This window comes from Astyanax mexicanus, chromosome 3, assembly GCF_023375975.1.
Source record: "Astyanax mexicanus isolate ESR-SI-001 chromosome 3, AstMex3_surface, whole genome shotgun sequence".
Classification (NCBI taxonomy): Eukaryota; Metazoa; Chordata; class Actinopteri; order Characiformes; family Acestrorhamphidae; genus Astyanax; species Astyanax mexicanus.
This window is the reverse complement of record NC_064410.1, coordinates 42,992,271-43,014,590: the sequence shown is the minus strand read 5'-3', so window position 1 is coordinate 43,014,590 and position 22,320 is coordinate 42,992,271. Positions and strand designations below refer to the sequence as shown.

The window sequence follows — 22,320 nt, the reverse complement described above, 5'->3', positions numbered from 1 at the left end:
ATCAACTTATTTTTCTGAACATTTTCTTTTACTAGCTACTGCAGACAATGAATGTTGAGGATGAGTTTCATATGCAGCATCATATACAACTCAGACAGACCTAGTATTTTATAGTATTTTACAAAGAAATGAAGAAAATATGGATTTTAGCGGAAGGACACCTTTAAGAAGTGGTCTGAGACATATTTGATCCACATCATAGCAGTGTAAACACACCCATTCCTTCAAGACACAATTCAATACAAACACAAAACCTCTCCCAATACAACCCAACACCAGTTATCATCGCTGCTCAGTAAGTGAATTTGCATGCTCCACACAATCAGTCTAACAGACTAACCAAAGATGCATTTGACTTCCAAGTGTGAGATCCAGATAAAAAGTCACATGAAGTGACCATGTATAAAACAGTACCTTCACGTTGCTTTGGTCTACCATGATCAGGATTGAGCTCCTGATATTGTGGCCACAGGAACGGTGTGTCTGCAAAGTCTATGGTCTTCCACAGGAAGCGCCTGTCTCATGCGCCGGGATTGGATGTGATCTCATTTTGCAGCCTTTAGTAGGGCTATTTAGCTTGTTGCGCACCGTCACCTTCCCTCATTGTGGCTCTGCTGCAAGACTGTGGAGGCAACATAACAAGCTGAACACCTGCTGAATCCTCAGTGTCTCTCAGACATCTTCTATTTTGTTTTCTATCTTTTTTCAATCTCATCAATTCAGAGACATAACAGCGCTTTATAGACGATAAGAGTTCCCCTCTACCACCCCCAGCCCCCCCAAAGCTCTCTGTCTCGGTTTGCTTTGAAAAGAGCCTCTATCAGCCAATTTCAGTGAATCGCTGTTTAACAAAAAGAAAAGTCTCCCAAAATAGCACAAAGCGACACAAAAGAAAGAATACACATCGTAATTTGAAATCGCAATGGGAAGATAATTTATGTCCTGTCAGGTTTAGCTCTTTTTTTTTTTTTTTTTTTTTCAGCAAAGCGGGTGAGCTTTTGTGATGTCAAGCGTCTTGATGTTGACACACTGTCCTTAAATACTATCATTACTCCTCATAATGGAGTGTAGAGAGCTGTCGCCCAGCGGAGCCATCGCCGGAGTGTGGACGTGTGTGTCCTATGTGTGTGATTTGGGATTGTGTGTGTGTGGGGACACGGTCAGTCGGCTGGAGATATGATGGCTCATACCCGCTGCTCTCTGTGGCTTTGTCCAACAGCCGGCCCATAGGCAAACGTCTTCAGTCTCCAGTCACCCTGTGGACTACTGTGTTCTTGAGGTGGCCCATCTTTTGTGTTTATGTGTGTGTGTATGTGTGTGTGTGTGCTTGTGTGTATTTTTCCTCCACTGTGGTGAAGGGCTGGTGATGTGATGTGAGAGACAAGGGCCAAATGGCTCTCATGTGGTGGAAGTCAGCCTGCAGTGCTGTTTCCTGCTGATGGATGTTGTCAGTGTTTTGCCTCCCTCTCTCTCTCTTTCTCTTTCTCTCTCTCTCTCTCTCTCTCTCTCTCTTTTGCTCTCTCGCTCTCAGACAGGCTGCAGAGAGAACCTGGCCTGTCACCGGGCTGTCAGTGTAACCAGCACACCCCAGCCCCCGGTCAGGATTTTGGACTGTCCTCTCCAATCATGCATCACACCACTTTTAACTTTAATTTTGAACAACGTTGCCTTTAGCCCTGTCACATAGGTTCAGCTGAGCCGTGCTGCACTCCTCTGTGTGAGAGCAGTGACCGTGTGTGTGTGTAAAAGTGATTGTGTGTGTGTGTATGTGTGTGTTCTGCAGCATCTTCCCCGCTTTGTGCACCTGCCTTATTTCCGGAGACAAACCGGTCAGCTTTTTGAGATCTTGATTGCTTATTTCTCTCCTGCCCTCCTGCACTCTTTCATTGAGCGTGTAATTGGTCACTGCTACACACAAATCGGCCACCCGCCCGATCCTTCTTTCCAGCTGCCAGAACATGGGGACTTGTGTCTAAAATGAGCAATACTTCTATGGTATTTTTATCTATCCACTATTCACTGAAAGTGGGGTTTTCTTCTCAGTTAATCAAATGTTTTGAAGAGTTCAGGGAAAGCTACAGTATGAACTGGCATTATTTGAGGTCCATGTTAATTTAGACTGGAGGTTTTGTTTAGAACCTTAAAAAACATGTTTACACCTTATAAATTCATATATTTTGTGTCTCAGTATTGTATATGTCATATAAAAAGGCCAGTGTAAAAATCACATTTAAAACCGATATAAATCAGATCACTCAAACCACTTCAGGGGGTGGTCTGAAATGCGTTTGAGCCACATTTTATAGCAGTGTTAAACACATACTTCTCTCCAAAACATATTCAACAACCTAATAACCCAAACTCCTCCCAGTACAGCACAAACTCCTCCTAGTACAACACGAACTCCTCCCAGTACAACACAAACTCCTCCTAGTACAACATAAACCCCTCCCAGTACAACACAAACCCCTCCCAGTACAACCCAAACCCCTCCCAGTACAATACAAACCCCTCCCAGTTCAACCCAAACACCAGTAATAATTACTTACTTCATATCTGATGTCTAAATGCAAAAAAATAACATGATTTAGTTATATAATGTTGTATAATTATATGCTATTCTAATTATATGTGTAATTCTGTTTATTATCATTATTTTGTTAAAAAATATATAACTGTGATGACCATAACATCACAGATGTTTATCGTACCAGGAAAATCTCATACTGTTGCAATCTTAGGCTGGATTAGAAATCTATTACTGTATTTTATGGACTATAAGGCACACTGTATTATAAGGCATATTTTAAGCGACAATAGTAAGGAACAAGGATATCACCATGTTTCACCATGCTTCTAATTCAGTAAAGTCAATGGAGTGCTGGATGTTAATCTACACATATTTCCCTCCTAAAAACTTTTATTTGGGTGCTTTAGGGCTTCTGTTTATTTACAGTAAACTTTGATTTCCAGTATTATAGCACAGTTAGCAGAAGCTCTAGCCATGGTTAGCAGCAGTGCTTAGTGCTAGTAAACGCCACCCGCCAGCGCTACACTGAGGAACCCTGTGAAGAGTGTTCCGATAAGCCAGGGTGCTATCAGCTAGCGGTTCGTCCCACGTAGCTTATTTTAACACGATAAACATGCAGGCTACAGTCTGATATACTCACCTCTGAACGGTGAAAGAGCTAGCGCTGCAGTTAGTGGCTAGTGCTAAAACTGCTTCAGCCTTGGTGCTGGAGAAACTTAACTGATCTTCAGCAGAGTGGCTTTACCTAAATTCATACATAAGTCGCACTGTAAAGGATTTTTAGTGTGCCTTATAGTGCGAAAAATACGGTAAATGCTTAATTGGGGCCACATCTGAATCTGAATTGGAAGTCAGTCTGTTCCTTAGACTTTAGGCCCTATTGACACCTGAGATTAACCTGTTGTTTGAATGCAGAATAAAATGTTGGCATGCCTGGATAACGATGGCACGGATGCTAAGGTGTAATGCAGCAGAACAGTTTGAATAAAGTCGTGATGAAACCACAGGGCTAAAGCAGTCATAGCTCTTCACACTAAATACACAGAGAAAGGCTGTGTAGAAGTCAATACCGCGTGAAGCAGCGCAGGAGCAAAGCCACAGAGTCTCACTTTATAAACAATTTATTCACATTCTCAGAGCAATTACTTTGATTTGGTTACGATTAACTATTCATTCGGAACAGATGGTGGAGTGTGTTTGTTGTGTGCATTTGCACCACAACAGGAAGTTTCTGCAAAAATAAGACGTACACCTAATCTCTCCCTGTTGGCTGCGAACAAAATGAGGTTTGCTTTCCACACCATGTACAATTACTGCAGGTGCAGGAGTGAATTGTTGAAGACTTTGAGAATGAGATGAACATGATGTGCAGCGCGTATCTCTAAAGGTGTGGGCTAAGTGCTTTGAAGCTGGAATAATTGCATTTTTATGGATCCGTGGTACAGCAATGAGCGATTCACGAGATGGATGCGTTCAAAGCTTTTGCCAATGTGACCAGTGTAGAGTGTTTGAAAATGTTAAAACTGAAAAAAATGCTGCATTGTGTTGACGGTTTTTCAGCCGCTTTAGTCTAGCTTTGGAAACACTGTTGAATAAAACTATCAAATTACAATCACTGCATCATTTTGCACTGTGAACAAAAAATCACAAAAAGCCACAACTTGCTACAATGTAAAATTTCAGTATATGTAAACAGCAATTTCAAACAAATACGATCACAATTTTGTCTGTGCAGTAAGAGCTGTTTCTGTAACATTATATAGATTTTGATGTTTAAATAGTCATGGAAATTAATTAACAATTAATTGTTTTATCAACTTTAACCCAGACTGTAGATGCGAAAAAAAAAAAAAAAAATCTTTGTAAGAATACATTTTTGTCAGTCCTAACGTTGATAGTCTTCCTGCTCTGGACTCTAATTCACACAACAAAGGCTCCAAATCCCAGCATGCACTCACACCAGACCTTACTGACTCTGCTGATCATGTGACACTTTGGCGTTCACGCTCTCCCAGCTTCTGATTGCACACACCTGGTCTGTTTTAGTATAAATACCACTCTGTTGCCTTAGCTCTTTGCCAAATATTAAATCTAGTTTTCTAGATCTTCTATGATACGTTTTCCTTGTTTTTGCCCTTGTTACCGATCCATTTTTGACCCATTTTTTCTAATTACAGGTATATGTTTGAGTAAAATGAACATTATTTTTTTATTCTATAAACTACAGACAGCATTTCTTCCAAATTCCAAATAAAAATATTGTCATTTAGAGCATTTATTTGCAGAAAATGAGAAATGGCTGAAATAACAAAAAAAAAAAAAATACAGAGCTTTCAGACCTCAAATAATGCAAAGAAAACAAAGTTCATATTCAGATAGATATATGTATGGATGGATGGATGGATGGATGGATAGATTTAGTTTTCATGCTTGGCATGTTCTCCTCCACCAGTCTTACACACAGCTTTTGGATAACTTAATGCTACTCCTGGTGCAAATAAGTCCAGCTTGGTTTGATGGCTTGTGATCATCCATTTTCCTTTTGATTATATTCTAGAGGTTTTCAATTTGGAAAAATCAAAGAAATGTATCATTTTTAGTGGTCTCTTATTTTTTTCAGAGCTGTAAATTAACTTAAAAAGTTAATGTCAGCAACTACTGTATATACTTACATGTATTCAATATACTAAATAATTTCTTGTAATGAATGTCAAAATGAATGCAAGACAAAAATAAAAGGACCAATAAAAACAAAATAGTGCCATTTCCTAGTCTGGAGTGTATCTGTCACTCTCAGGAACAGAGTCAGGGTGGGGGTATTTACCTCCTCTTGCCCCTGTGTTGGGCCAGAAGGCACACCTTATGGTGAGAGAGACCCTCCAGTCTCTTGGGAGAGGTCACTGTCTTGCATAGATGTCTGGAGATGGATGAGGTCTCTCTCCACCACACCCCTTCCCTCTCTCTCTCTCTCTCTCTCTCTCTCTCTCTCTGTCGCTCACAGAGAGAGAGAGAGAGAGAGAGAGAGAGAGACCACACACTTCCCCTCCCCTCCCTGTCGCTCTCTCTCTCTCCTCCATGTAAATAAGCCTTAATGAGGCAGAAGGTGCACTTGAACTGCCCCAGTGTGTGGACAGCACTCAGGGCACCTTGAGCCTGACCCCTCGGCTGTTGCGCGTGCACACACACACACACACACACACACACACACACACACGCCGCCCCCTCACACTCTTCTCCAAGCTGTTGCCTTTTCACATTTTTCATTCTTTACTCGTTTCATTCTTTCCTTCATCAGCAGCCGCACAAACACGCAATGAACACTGACAGACCCTCACACTCACACAGTGTGCCAGGTGGCTGTTGTGCCCTGTGGGTTCACTATGGGGTAAAAACAGCATTTACTATAACTGCAGCTTATGTGAACTTATGTGGGCAAACAGTGCATGTATCTGCGAGTGCATTTACTTTACTACATTATATATTTACTCATAGCGTGAGCTTCTGTGAAATGCTGCACGTCATTATAACAAAGCCGTTCCTGGAAACACCACAACCCTGCCTCACTAATAACAATCGTGTGTAGAAGTGAAATTCCTGGAGGTTATTCATAACGGTTGCACAGCTGAAGTGGTTTCAGCTTCAAGGCTATTGATATGTGGTTGTTACTGGGTGGTTATTGGTTGTAAGTTACTGTTGGTGTTAAGTTGGTATCACAGGGGGTGTTACAGATTCTTGCTATGTTGATTTTGTATTACTAGATTACGTGGTTGCAATATTACACATGGTTGCTGTGGAACTGCTATCTGGTTATAATGGTCTATGATATCACATGTGCTTTCTATGATTTTGCTTTCTATGAATTGGTTGTTACATGGTTTATATGGTGTTCCTAATTGGTTGCTAAATAGGTATTGTGTAGTGTTGCAAGCTGGTTGCTATGGTGGTTGTTGAGTGGTTGCTTTAGTGTTACTAGGTGATCGCTATGGTGTTGCTAAGTGGTTGCTATATTCTAGGTGGGTTTTATGTGGTTGTGATGATTTTTTCAGATTATTTTTATGATGTTGCTAAAGTGATTGTTGAGTGGCTGCTATGGTGTTACTAATGAGCTGCTGAGGTATCTATAATGCTACTAAGGTAGAAAATGTGTGGTCCATTTGATGTGGCTAGGGCATTTCTATGGTATCCCATGTGTTGCTAAGATGCTGCTAAGGTAGTTGCTGTGATGTTGCTAGGTGGTTATTATGGTATCCTGGGAAGTTGAAGTGTCAATAAAACGTGTAACATCATATTATCTAGTAGTAGTAACCAAAGTGATCAATATGGTGTTTCACAGAGTTGCTATATTGTTGCGTCGTAGTTGTTGGGCAGTAGCTATGGTATCTCAAGGTGGTTGCTGAGGGTATTGCCAAGTGGTAAATGTGGTATCCCATGTGGTTGATGGTGCTTGTGGGTTTTTTGCTAGTGTTTTTGCCTCATTTAGACAAAACTAAATGAGGTAAATAGCATTTATTCTTATGAAAAAATGTTTAGTTAAAACAGACTGATATAGGAAATAGTGTCAGTATCCCAGACTGTGGGACTAGTAGCATGACCAAAATCCAACAGAAAAATGTAAAAATAATATAAATCAGATAATGATTAAGTTGTTCAAAGCTTTGTTACCATATAGCAAATAAAGACAAACAATTTAGATTTACTAAACATGATTCAATCAATAATTCATATTTAATAGATTAACAGCACCATACCAATGTTATATTTTAGTGCTATTAAAGAAATTAGAAAGCCTAATATGAAAGATTTCACCATTTTGAAATATTTCACCAGTGTGTGTGTGTGTGTGTGTGTGTTTTCTTCTTTTCCTCCCAGGTAAGCAGGATTATAAGAAAACGAAGCCGGCTCTGAGAGCCACGCGTCTGAAGGCCGAAGCGAAGAAGAGCGCTCCAGGAATCAGGGTGAGCTGACTGTCTGTCCTTATTATCTCTCCATCTGCCCCAACTGATGCCTATTAGGGGTGTAAAAATATATCCGTGCATCATGGCACATCGATCTAAAGGTGGTGACTCAGCTGCATTGATTTTAGTGTTAAGGCCAGACCCAGAGGTTTCATCAGACACCAGCAAACTCAAATATTGTTCCAGAACGCCCACCTGTTCTCATTTCCAGACAGCACTGGTCTACAAAGTTCTTCTTTCATTCAAACTCTTCTGCAACACCCCCAGAAGCAATAGTACCTTTTTTCTAGAATCCCCAGCTTATTTACCCAGTTTGAATTGCTTTTCTTGGCATGCACATTCCTGTAAAACATCAAATTATGCTAGAATGTTTACACTGCTCTAAAATGTGCTAATCAAAAATCAGTCATGTTGTTTGAAAATCTATTAAAATGATTGTTGCTGGCTGTATTTTAGAACAATGTGATAACAGTCTTCAACAGAATATTTGGTACGTGCTTTCTAGAACAGTGTGAAATAGATTTTAATTCACTCTGTTCTAAAATACAGCAACATACTGTTCTAGAAAGTTATCTACCAATTCACATTGTTCTAAAATGTGCTCATCTACAATCATACTATTCTAAAATGTTTTTTCCCAGTTCTCGCTGTTCTAGAATGTTATTTCTCAGTTATCACTATTCTAGAATGCACCCACCAACATGTTACTGTTCTAGAATGGTATCTCCCAATTCACACTGTTCTAGAATGTACTCATCTACAATCATACTATTCTAGAATGTTTTCCTCCAGTACTCGCTGTTCTAGAATGTTGTAGAATTTCTTAGTTATCACTAATCTAGAATGTACCCACCAACATATTACTGCTCTAGAATGTAATTTCACAGTTCTTGATAGTTGTTTCTCAAGTCACACAGTTCTAGAATGTTATTTAATTTACACTGTTCTAGAATCCACCACTAATAAAGTTGTGCTCTAGAATATTATCTCCCAATTCACACTGTTTAAGAATGTACCCACCAACAAAAAACAGTTCTAGAATGATATTTCCCAATTCACACTGTTCTAGAATGTTATCTTCCATTTCACACTGTCCAAGAATGCACCCACCAACATTTAGACCTTTGTAAAAGTTATCTGCATTCACACTGCTCTAGAATGCTATGTCGTAATTCAGATTTTTTGAGTATTTTAGTATTTATTGTTCTTTGTAGAGCATCCCAGGACATTTTTGCATTGATATGCTCGTGGTGAGGACCAGGTAATCACTGTACAGCACTGTAGCATTAATATACATACCTAAATATATTACATAAAACAGGAAATATACCGAATATATAGAAATATACAAAAACAGGAACGAGCTCTATACTATAAACGCATACAGTATATTAGGCAAAGGAATGCACTAGAATGTTATGTCAGTGCACACTGTTCTAGATTGGTATGACCTCCTTCAGGTGAAAAAAATGAAAAAGAAATTCTATCAGAATTAAGTGTCTGTCTGTCTCTCTGTTTGTCTGTCTGTGTTCTAATAAATATTAATTATTCACTCAGATTATCACACAGTTTTCACGGTTCCAGAAAGTTGTTTTTCCTGAAATACCCAGTCCTAGTTTAAAATAAGTGACTGTAATAACAGTGAAGTTGCAAATTAGCAAGCTGTGTAATAACAGTGTAACTAGTGGTGAAGTACATGTTGTTTCAGATTTGTTGTACAGGTTATGTTATGCGGCGGTTGGTAGTTGCAGTGAGTGCTCCTCCTGCAAACACAAAAACGAAGGGTATTCTATCAGTAATTTCATTTCGTTTTAGTTAGTTTTATAAACTCTCAGTACAGTTCCAGTTTGTTACCTTTTTTCTTTTAATTGCCGCTTTTATTAGTTTCAGTTAACGAAAATGTTTTTTTACTTTCAGTTTTCATTATTTCGTTCGTTTTTTTTTTTAATGATAATACTTGGTTACTTGTGATTACCATGCCAGAGCTTTATGTAAAATAAAAATAGCATTAAAAAACAGATGTGAATGTCAAAGACTATTTTTGGTTCGAACCGATACCGTGGCTCAAGAACCGCGATAGGAACCAAACCATGGCAACACTGTACCGTTGCATCCCTAATGGGCATATTGTGTGTCAATGTGTAGAAAAAAGTTGCGTATAAATTCATATTTATATTAAATTCATTAGGGCTGGGTGAAAATCATTATTCATATTTTACTATGGGAAGATGGACAACATATACAATACATGGATTGTGAATGTGTAACTTCACAGTTATTAGAGACATTTATTATAAAGTGGGAGTAAATACTCTCATGTAGTCAAATTGTTTCACATGTAATTGTCCAATATAGTGCACCATAGAACACGTGCTGAATAAATTAAATGTGTGATTATCTGATTCTGTAAATCTAGACCTCTAACATATCTACACACATCTACAATTTACAGCATATCTACATTTATCTAAAACATATCTGCACTCCCAATGTTTTTACTCCTGTAAAACACACAAGTCCTTAAACCTACAACAGCTGATTCAACATTACTATCATAACATGGAGCACATTTTAAACTCGTGTGGTTTTAGAATAAAAACAGAGTGTTGTGTCTAAAGCAGTGTTGAGCAGGTGCACGGTGCAGTGTTGAGTTTTTCCTGCTCCAGCACACCTGATTCAGCTCAAGCTGGAATTCATTGTGAGCTAATAATGTGGTTCAGGTGCAAAAACATAACACTGAGCAGTGCAGGTGGAGCCTGGGTGCAGGCTGTGCGGGACATTAGTCTAAGGAGCTCTTCTGGAGACAGTTTCTGCTCGGAAGCTTAGAAAAGGTTTCTGCTCACACTTTCAGCAGCAGTGTTGCAGAGCTATGTATATTTGTGTAGTAACTCTAGAGCAGGCTTTAATGTCAGTACTGCAGTACTGGGAGGTTAAATATGTGAACTGTAGAGTTTTGATTGGAGTGGTTTGTAAAAACTGGCACTGGACCAAATAGATTTTTTGTGAAGGTTAAGCATTTGTGATGTAATACGACAGCAGTGACTTTTTGAATGCTACTCTTATTATATGTGATTAAAAGTAATTTATTTTAGAACATGTTATTTCCCCTTTTTTTTTTGACAATCAGTTTGTTAAGGAATGTACCAACATTTATATTCTATCAACTTATAATGTCCTAGAATGTCTGGAATGCACCCAAAATGCATTCTAAACCAAACAGAGTGAACATTATAACACACAAAATTATTTTCTAGATATCTTTATTTCAAGATTTCAGTAGAAGGTAACCAGCCCTGGTCACACTGTTCCAGAATATTATGCATTAATTCTGACTTTTTTCTTGGGAAAGTTGTATCCCAATTCACAGTTCTAGAATACTAGAGCCTAATTGAGTTCTAGGCCTAGTTTTCAGGAACAGTAAATTGGGTTGCGTCTTTCTAGAAGAATTCTAAATTTGACACTAGTTTAAAAATGTTATCACCACATTCACAGTGTTCTAAAATACACTGAATGACTATCATTTTGCTCTAGAATGCAACCTGTTCTAGAATGTTATTTGTTGTATTTTTTTCTGTTCATGCTTTTCCAGAATGTACCCACCAACAATCATACAATTGTAGTTTGTTATTTCCCATATCACATTTTACTGGACAGCTTTTCCTGTTTATACTTTTCTAGAATGTTCTCTCCTATAATTTAAACTACTCCTGAATGCACTCACAATAATTATACTGCTTTAGAATGTTATGAAGTTTTAGAATGTATCCACCAAGTCATATTTTTCTAGAATGTACTTACCAAAAAATTATACTGTTCTAGAATCTTATTTCATAATTCACATTGTTCAATGTAAATTGAAATAACATTCTTAAACAGCCTATTTGTTCATGCAGGTCTAGAATTTACCCATCAACAAGCTTTAGTCTAATATTATTACTATTAGTATTGTTATTGCTATTTTTTCATGCATTCTAGAACAGCAACAGCAAAGAAACACTTTACTAGAATGTTATTTCCGCTTCAGATTTTGCAGATGGTAATCCCCCCCAGTTCAAGAATATCATGCCCTAATATCATGCTGTTCTAGAAAATACCCACCAACACTTTTATGTCACTGTTATGTCCCAGTTCACACTATTCCCGACTACACCTATTACCAATCAAAGTGCTCTAGAATGTTAAGATGTTCTAGAATGTTTCCACCAAATCGTTATTTGTTTTAGAATGTACACACCAACACTTGCTGTTCTAGAATGTTACCTTTAATTCCAGTGTTCTAGATTTTCATTTTAGATCAAAATTGTGTAGAGGGCAGTCCCCCTTTCACATTGTTCACTGTTCTAGAATACCATACCCTAATTCAGTTCTAGTTGTAGTATTTTTTATTTTGGATGCATTGTAGAACAGTGTGATTTGAGAGAATATTCTGGAACAGCATTTTTGTTGTAGAATGTTTAATCTGTTCGGTTAAAACAAAAATGCTGATCCAGAAGGTTATCCACACTGTTCTAGAATGGACCCAAACATGCATTCTAGAACAGTAACAACAAAAGAAACAGTGTTCTAGAAGGTTATCTTCCCTTTCAGATTTGTGTAGAGGGTAGTCCCTCTTTCACACTGTTCACTGTTTTAGAATACCATACCCTAATTCAGTTCTAGTTCTAGTATTCTATAACAGCATTCTAGAAAAGGTCTGAATTAGGCCTCTCTTACTCTATGTGATTTTTAAAATCACGTACGGTGGCTCTGGCGTAAGCGTACAGTAGGGATGGGGTTGTAAAGCGCTGGATCATGAGCTCGGTGTGCAGTCAAGACTGTATTAATGTTGGAGATGGAGTGATTTGTTTTTGTTTGGGCTGGACGTGTGTCAGTGGGTTTGTTTACTGCGTGTGAGTGTCAGCTGTTGGTCATTGTGTTGGAGAGTGGTGGAGGAACATGGACCGCAGCGTGTTTGTATTGGCCGTAGCGCTGAGTAAAGGACTTCTCAGCTCCGCACGGTTTGTTGTGTGTTGGCCGGACCTGTGAGCTGTACTGGGAGCTGTGGTATGTCTCTCTTGGCTTCTCTCTCTCTCGAGCGCTTGACTCAGACTTTACCCCGCATGTTTTTCCACTGGCCGTTCCCTCTGGTCATGCATGCTTGGCAGGTGGCTCTTCATCCACGACCATTCCTCAGTCAAGCTGGAGGAACACACCGACACAGCCTGTGCAGCAGCTCTCTCTCTCTCTCTCTCTCTTTCTTTTTATACTCTCACACTCTTTCTCACTCTCCCACTAGTTATCTCTCTCTCACTTTATTTCTCATTAACTCTCTCTCTCTTGCTCGCTTTTACACTCTTTTTCACTCTCTCTCTCTTTCTCTCACTAACTCTGTCTCTCTCTTTCTTACTCTAGCTCTCTCTCTCTCTCTTTCTCACTCTCTCACTAACTCTGTCTCTCTATCATTCTAGCTCTCTCTCACTTGCTTGCTCTTTCTCTTGCATTCTGATTGCTGTTCTGATTGGCTAGATGTTTATTTTCCCATTTTTCCTTTCTCTATTTATTTGATTCATTTATTTAATTTGTTTAATTTATTTACCCCCCCCCCTCTCTTTTTGTCTTGTTTTCTTGTTTCTTATTTTTCACTGCTCTCTCTATTTTCTTTTGTTCATACCTCTCAGTCTCTCTTTCTACTTTGTTGCTTCTTTCATTCTCACTCTTTTTCTTCCAAAGTCTGTCTCACTCACACTGTTTCTCTCTTGCTTTCTCAATCAATTGATTTTTTTACACTCTATCTGTCTATTTATTTATTTATTTATTTATTTATGTATTTATTACTCTTTCTGTTTTTATTATCTATTTCTCCTGTATTCTTTTTCTGCTCTTTCTTGCTGTCTAGCTCTTTTTTCTTTTTCATATTCTGTTTTGTTTTATTGCAGTCAAATAATGTTTTTGTGTCTTTCTCTTTCATCTTTCTCTTTCTCGCTCATATTTTTGCATTTTACTCTGATTCTGTTTCTTTGCGTACTTTGTTCTCTCTATGTTTTCTGTCTTTATTTGTGTCTCTCCCCTTATGACCCTCTCTTCTTATTATTTTTCGTAGATCTTTGCTTTTTTTGTTCTTTACTTTGGTTTCTGTTTCTCCAGTTTCTGCTCATACTAGTCTCTACATCTTTATTTCATTCCTTCGCTTCTTTCTCTTTCTCTGTTTTTTTATAAAATGTATCTTGTGCTTTTCACATGTCTTTTTCTCTTTTTTTTCTGTCTCTATTTCTAAATGTCCCTCCATTTTTCTCTCTCTGCTGCTGTCTCTCTCTTTCTCCAGCTGTGTTTTCTCTGTGATGCAGGCTGAAGGGGTGTGTGTGTGTGTGTGTGTCAGGCCACAGTGTGTTGGCAGCCTTTGTGAGCTGCTGTTCTCCATGCACTGACCAGTTGGTGTGCTGGGATGTTGCCTGTCGGCGTGGGGAGGCATCGGGCGCCAGGCCGCCTGCTGTGGGCACCACTCGCCCCCCTGGTGCCAGGCACAGCGGATGGCACAGCCTGGCAGAGAGGAGAGGAGCTGGCTGCCTCCTCAGCATAGACCGACTGGCCTGGAATACGGGATGCCAGCACACTGCCCCTGGCACTGAATACTAAACATCTACAGGCCCGTGGTTTTTAACTGTTTCACTCTCCGGCTTCACATTCCAATACACGTATTACTGACAAAGATATGCAGCTTTGTAGAAGTCACATAAAGGACCTGTATAATGTTTATAATGTAAAATCAGATTATCTGTGTTTATCAGCTTTTAAAGACGCCATAGCTGTTCATACAGCATGTGTGTGTGTGATGCTTCTTAATCTATAGTAGGTCAAGCCTATTATACTCAAAGAGCTCTTGGTAAGAATCAGGTTTGAGTTTATTGTCAACAGGTTTTGGCTCTATCGGCCTTAATATAGGCCCATTGATGGTGCATTGGAGCAACTGCATTGCACCAAGTGTAAAGTTTGGTGTATGTGGGATTGTGTTGTGGGGTTGTTTTCAAGCGGTTGGGCTCAACCCCTTAGTTCCAGTCAAATTTTGGACTATTTCATGCTTCCAACGTCTCAGGAACACTTTAGGGATGGTCCATTCCTGTTCCAACATGAATGCACACCCGTGCACAAAGCAAGACCCATAAAGACATAGATGAGCAAGTTTGATGTGGAAGAACTTGACTGGCTTGCACAGAGTGCAATTTTGGGGTGAATTCGAATGAAGAGTCAGTACTTCTTATCCAGCATCAGTGTCTGACCTCACATGTGCAATTATATAAGTATGATGAAATAAATCCTATATAAATACGCTCCTAAACCTTGTGGAAAGCTTTCCAGAAGAGCTAAAGTTGTTTTAGATACAAAGGGTGGGCCAGCATCATGGAGTAAACCCATAGACTGTGTGTAGCTGGACAGAACATCGTCTCTTAAAAGTAAAGCCACCACAGGTCGGGCACCCCCTGCTGTTCGGTTGCAGAAAGCTGTGTAACCCCACCCATCCCCATAGGTTTCAATGGCAAAACAGACAACTCTCAATCACGTTTTTTTCTAATATACTGTAATTCTAACTCTTATTCTAACATTATTTAAATGTAACAGCTAGTGTAACCTCTGCTTATATTGTCAAATTTTTGTATCCCCACAGAATTCATTTTTTAAAACGTTATTCAGCTCTATTCAAAAAAAGGTGTGGTTATTGTAAAAGAGCTAGCTATGGGCGGGATCAATAACAGATCGTCAGCTCCACTCTGCAGCCTGTGACCTCGAGGCAGCTCTCAGGGGCGGGGTTATTTAAATGAGTAGGCTGTCTCTCCACAGTCTTTCTCCCTCCTCTGGTCTTTACTGCGCAGACTGGGAATCGGGTATCAGGATCGCCAACATGGCGGAAGATTTTGGCTTCATTTTCTTTTTTAATTGAATGAATGGGAACGGCGACACGGCGTCCATCTTTTTTTACAGTCTCTGAGTAAACCTGTGGGTTAAGAAGCAGCTCTGTCCTGGAGCTCTGTGAATTGTGTGAGTCTGGTGCTTGTGATGCTATCGGGATGGAAAGAGCCTCATAAGCACCATTTAGCACCATAACTAAGCCATTTCTCTGCATAAGGATGTTCTAGTGTTGGTTGCCTTTCCACAAAATGATAAGAGCAGACCTATGGATACCTTTTGCGTGGATGTTTCACGTTTTAAATTAAGCCAATAGAGGAAACACAGCAGAGATTCAACACAACAAGTAAACTTGTGCTGTCTTTGTTTTAGTAAGTTATTCCACTTTTCCAGTATACTGCATTATGTAACTGTGTCATCACAATGCAGCAACAGAGCAAAACGTGCCAGTTCTGACATAATCATGAACTGATAGCTCATTACAGAATAGGCGCTTTCTAGTGTATTTACAGGATTGAAGTGGAGGTGGATCAACACCTCGTACAGCTTCGCCGGTGTAAAACGGAGGGCATTTCCGGCGCTAGAGCTGCACCGGTATTGCTTGCTGGTGTTGGAGCGCTTATCTGAACTGTGTTTATGAGGCTTGTTCACACCTCTGTGTTTTATGAGCGCTGACAGGCTGTGTATGTGGAAACTCACTGTTATGCTGCACTCGCACACACACACACACATACACACACACACATACAGACACAAACACTCGCAAACTGTAGCCCGCCTGCCAGCGACTGTTCGCGGAGAAGGGTGGGGTGGGGGGCAGGGGGGGTTGAGTATACAACACACCTGGGCCTGGCAAATAGTGCTTGCTGTGGGATGTAGGCAGCCACTTAACAGGAGAATAAATCCTATATCCATTGTTTCTGTTGGCCAGTGGCATTTGGCAGCCTGGGCTTTATAGCTGCTCACAGCGGCGCAGCTGAACTCCTGATAACGTGTGTGTTTATGGACGGAGGAGCTTCATGAGAAGTGTCATACGAGGACATTTGAGGAAGTGCAGTGAAATAGGGAGACCATGAGAACTAAAGTGAGGAAAGATGTGGAAATCTGTGTACTGTGTGTACTCTGTGTGTACACTGTGTGTGTGTGTGTGTGTGTGTTAGAGTGGAACGATTGGAGAGTTTGTGGCCTGTTGCCATATGCCTGGGAAGACACAGTGAGCAGGCCACAGCTGTTGCAGGGTTGTCACATGATGCTGTTGGTCTTTTCCCAGAGTTTTCCATCCTGTTCTCGATAATCTCACACAGAACAGAGAAACCCTTGTGCATTAATATACAGTCGTTTATGGAGTGTCCTAATAGCTGCTGTACACTAGCTATGAAAATCATTTGATTATTTGAGACACTGTAATTAAGCATTAGTAGAAACTATTAGTTTCCTTGTTGTTCACCAATTATTGTTGTTGTTTAATGAAGTTATCAGTTTTTAAAAAACAGGCCAAACTATGATAATCAATCTATAATAACCAGTCATTAGCCTATAAAGCCTTCTGAGACTCAGACTTTTGTATAGTGTACATTTAAAAAAAAAAAAAAAAAAAAAAAAAAAAAATATATATATATATATATATATATATATATATATATATATATATATATATATATATATATATATATATATATTGGGATTAGTACAATTTTTAGTAAAAAGGTTTACCTTGGCCACATTTCTCTATATGACTGGCTGTAGAAACTTTTGACTGGGATTCCCACCATCTTGTTTCCAATCGATTGAGTGTAATGTTGTCATGTGACCACTAAATAATATGGGTAGTGTTTCCATATGAGGCCAAAAGGTCAAAGATTTAATTTGAAACAAAAAGTAAGTAGGTCAGCAGAAATGATCTGTCCCCATAGGAGGATGCAGGGTCTCAAGAGGTTAACACATTAAACATACTGTACTGTATTAAAATAAAAGGAATCATTGGCAACACTTTACGTAAAATATAGGTCACAAATAACAGTACTTATGACTAAATATTGTCTTAAATAACTATTAACTGACACTAGTTAAGACTAGTTAAGATTATTAAACATTACTAAATTATAATGCTCAAGAATGCTATTTGCTATTTGCTAATAATAAGTCAAGAAACATTAGCAAAAAAAAGAACAATGATTAATTGTGTCTTAACCAGGTCAATTAATAATTGGGACATTATGTCGTAAGTACTCTATTTTTTATCTTTATTATTATTTTTGGTATCACTTTTACTTGGATGGTTCACTGTGGATGCTTTATACAGTAGCTGCTCACCTAACATTCAACTGATGTTTAACTGAATATCTATTAAATGCAAATAAACTCTTAGCTAATTGTAAATGATCCTTGTAAATGATCCTCAAAATAAATTTGAATTCAAAGCCACAAGATTAAGATTAAGGTCCAGGTTTGGGGTTTGTGCTAGTGTAGGGTTACATTTAATAAAGAATTAATCAATTCAACAAAAAAATTCAGTTGAATTTAATAGATGTTTAATTGAATGTAAGTTAAGCATCTACAAGGCATCCACCATGGACCATCCAAGTATTGCCCAAGTGTAACCTTACTTTTAAGAGATAGGTAAAATTTTTGGTGAACCCCTTTCAGATAAGTATATATATTTCTGGTCAAATCATTTTTTTTTTATATTCATCATATATGATGGTATGTTGTTTGTAAAAGATGTGTTCATGCACTGTTGTTTAGAACACCAACAACATGTGGTCTAAACTTTTGACAGTAAATTCTGTAAATAGGTTCTATAAGAAACTAGTAAGTAAATGATCATTTGCATTATCATACAAATTGTGAATGAATCACTGCTCACTAGTCAAGAAGAAAAATCACACTTTTTGATTAATATTTTTTTAAGTCTGTGTGTTTAACTTTAGTTTAAATTGAGTTATGATGACAGTCCTAGTCATCTTGCTAAAGGCTTAAACCTGATTAGATTTCAGAGGTTTAAGAAGCAGCAGTGCGCAGGCACACTCGTCTATTCCACGCTTGTGTGGAGGTGAAGAAAATATTGCTGAAACATTTCACAAGAGAGAGACATGAGACAGTCCAAACAGCCCCCTTTGATGCGATAGCAATTATGCCTCGGCGCAAGCCAGTTAAATTGAGAACTGAATCAACACGAGTGTAATAAATGAAACTAAAGTGCATGAAATTTAAAAGTTTTCCAATTAGGGACGACTTAAGCTGTTTGGAGTCTGGCTGGAATGAGATAAATGCAGTGGCCAGTGAGAGCTAATGAGGACGTACACACCCACGGCAGCTGCTGCAGCTTGTACACAGATAGTCATGGCCATTGTGGCCACTTTTAATAACCGTCCTTCAGTTTATCTGGTAGAATTATTATTAGCCGTCTGTTTGGTGGAGGACTTATCTTTGTCTCTGTGAGGAATTGTGTGTTGCTCTGCAGTGTGTGTGTGCATGTGTGTGTGTCGTTCTTGCATTACATTGCCAACATAGCTTTTCTAAATTGGTTAGAACAAAATTATTTTAAAAAGAAAGACTTTTTTCATTTAATTACGTTCCCCAAGTGCGCTACCAATTCTACGTGTTATAGATGAGTAAAATTTTGTGTGAACCTGTCATCATATCATAAAACGTCCTGTCTAAGAGGGTGATGGTGTTAGCATTTCATATATGGCATGCTTGCTTATAGTAAAGTAACAAACTCATAAACAGATGTTTTATTTTGTCTTGTAATGATCTGCTGCTGTGAGAATAGTTTACTGTATTCACTGAGTTCATTACAAAGAAATATCAGTCACTTCCTGTGTTATATTGAAGGCATTGTTAGCTGTAGTTGAACAGTATTATATTTTTTTTAGCTTTACCCAAATGTTTACTTTACTGAATCTCTCAATTAATGTATTTAGCTAATTTATGTCATATTTACTTTAGAAGAGCTAATTTCATCCTCTTTATATCAGTTCTCTCCATTTTGAAAACCTTTTTTTTTTTTTTTTTTTTTTTTTTGGTGAGGTTTGTTTGCCAGCAAAGCAACACAGGGCACTGAAATTCTCCATGATTTACTATTATTACTTTATTATTTTACACATATTTCACATATGTCATGCTTTAATTAAATTATCAACTAATTATATATTTTTTTAAAGTTCAGAATAGCTAAATGCTGGTTGGTCAGAACATATATATATATACACACCATGTATAGGGATCAATAAATTACATCACACAAGGCTGTAAGGCACTTACAGTACCTACCAACCCAAATATCCAAACCCAAATAGAAGGTGGGAAAGGTGCCAAAGTCTCAGTGTGTTTGCAGTGTAAAAACACTTTTTTTTAGATAGTTTGGACTTTCTGAATTAATTACAGGAAGCTGAGGCACACTGTTATCACCCATTGAACAAAAGAAAATGAAAACCAGTTTCGGTCCAAAATCCAACTGTGTGCATGTGCGTCACTGAGCTGTATGGGTGCAACAGATTTTGCTCATGATTCTTGTATCTACTGTAACTGTGAATGAATATTCTTATTTATAAACAGAAATAAAAGGAAACAGAAAGTAATGTTACATTTATTTTGCTGAAAGATGTGTGTGCACTCAAAGTATTGAAGCAAATTTAACAAAACGCCTAATAAAAAGCTAACTTGCTAAATTGGCAACATGCCAAAGTTAGATGCATGCCCTCTACACACTAAGCAATGTGAAGTATACTGGTGATGATATAGCAAAATATATCAGTGCACTCAATTAATATATAGAGTGAAACCTACTAAAACTAACCAGACCATTCAGTATTCAGCACTATGCACTATCAAACACATGAACCATGCTTCAGATTGTGCTCTTTCACACCTATGATCAGGTGTGAAAATGGCGTAGTTTGGAGGTAAAAGTTATTTTACATTATAGTGTTTCCCTTTCTTCTTAATCTGGCTTATTGTTAAGCCTCATTTATTATTATTTATTTATTTATTTATTTATTTATTTATTTATAATCATTACAGATTCTTTGTATAAACAACCCTCTAGTCTCAGATCAACATGTTCAACGTTGAGAAGCAATACCTAGCAACAAGAAGATCACTGATGCTTCACGTTGTTGCTTTTAGTGTAGCATTGTTTTGACGTCAAATGTCACGTTGCACTATAAATCCAACCGTATGCTATAAAAGCTGCAGCGCCAGCAGTTCAAAATCAACCCAGTCAAAGTGAGCGAACGCGCTTATGCACTCAAAAAGCCACCGGGTCTTTCATTGAGTGCAGTCGTGTAATTTTCTTTCATTGTTCGGCATATCTGCGCAATCTCGTCTCATTGCCCGTAGTGCTGCACCGAGGGAAAGTCTCCGAAAGTACTTAAGATTTGATTAGAAAGTTTGATAATAAGTTATCGCGATGAGGAACAATTGCTTTGCTAAATGCACAATTGCACTTAATGAAAGAGTGGTTGATGAGGATTGTAATTTAGCACAAAATGTAATGATTAACTTTTACAATTTAACTCGGATTTGAGCTCCAGTCCTGCAGCTATCTTCCGTTTAACTTTGCTATTAAGTAGAAGTCTTAATTAGAGTAAAGACATTTCTGGGAGATTAACTTTTCTCAAGGCCATTGTGTCCACGAGTAGAGTGTATGACTCAGTTAACGTGTTCACTGGATGCTTTTTGTGCGTGTATTTGCCTTTTAGGCAAGATCAAATGATGAGCACAGTTAGGATGCCTGAGATTTGAACATTTTACACATGCAGTTTTAGCAATCATTGTGGAGATCAGTAATGGCGATGCTTCAGTTTGAACTGTACAAGCCCTTTGCTTGAGCTACATCAGTTTTGCTGCTTTTTAAAAGCAGTGAAAGTCTGTGAGGGAAAGTGTTTGGTGTTTGATGTAAACTTTGCTGAACTGTGCAGTTAACAGTGAAAAGCCACAGAGGTCTTCGTGCAAAAAGCATTTATATTTTGGCATATGACACACCTGCATCTGCTGAAGCACATTTTAAAAACACATTAGTTGCACTTAAGGCTCCCATGTTTGTCATCTCAAACCTACTTTAGGGATAAAGGAGAAGTTTTTGACAGCTTCTGAATGGCTATAGTTCAGGTTGGAGTGTTTTAGGTAATTTAAGAATTTTATCAACAGGACTTGCTCTTTCAGACTCATTTTGTTATGACTGCACTGCTTTTTTTCATCCGGCTTTACAAGCAAATAGCCAGTTTTGTCCGATCTGCGAGACGGTTTTATGACGTAAATAATGTAAGCTAGCCTGCTGTGCGTTCTTGTCACGATGTGAGTTTGCCCAACCCACTGCAGTTTGACCTTCAAGTAAAGAGGAAGCCAACTATGTTATTATTTTAAAAAATGCTTTAAATTATGATATTTTTACATTTATGGCATTTTGCTGACTCCTTTAACCATAGCATTCAACTTGCATTTGAACCAAGTTACACAAACTACCGTAACTTCCAGATTATTGAGCGCATCTGAATGTAAGCCGCACTTATTTTAAAACATATCTGACTATAAGCCACTTGTGATTATAAGCTGCACGTTTAATTAAATAAGCTGCGTACACAAATAATGTTACGTAACGTGAACAGTGCTGCGACATGGCTGTTTAAAAAAAAAAACAAAAAAAAAACAGTAGCCTACCAGGAAAAGTCACTAGAATAAAGTTGTGATTTAAAAGGAAAAAGTAGATTGATTACTTGGGCTGCTAGTTTAAGAAGCTCAGAGGGAAAGGAGCATTGTGCACTCATGATCTGTTACAGGGCTGCTGTGATAACCATCAGTTAGTTACATTTATAACCTGCTGCTTATTCTTATTAATGCTCTAGTGTTACAGTAAAATAATAGTGTCCAGATTTTGCAAGGTGTTGCTACCAGTAGTCTAGTCTATATTGCGTTTTGGCTTTGGCACCCCTGCTGTGAAATGCCGTGGCGGGA

At 38.4% G+C, this 22,320-nt stretch overlaps 1 protein-coding gene across 4 annotated transcripts in view; it reads left to right on the top strand.

Annotated features, from left to right (window-relative positions):
* triqk (triple QxxK/R motif containing) overlaps positions 1–22,320 on the top strand; it is a 66,626-nt gene that overhangs the window by 41,792 nt on the left and 2,514 nt on the right. For all 4 annotated transcript variants that reach the window (XM_007249361.4, XM_007249364.4, XM_007249363.4 and 1 more), the window contains one exon: positions 7,400–7,485. In XM_007249361.4, coding sequence (XP_007249423.1) covers positions 7,400–7,485 — 86 coding nt within the window. The remainder of the gene's footprint in view (positions 1–7,399; positions 7,486–22,320) is intronic.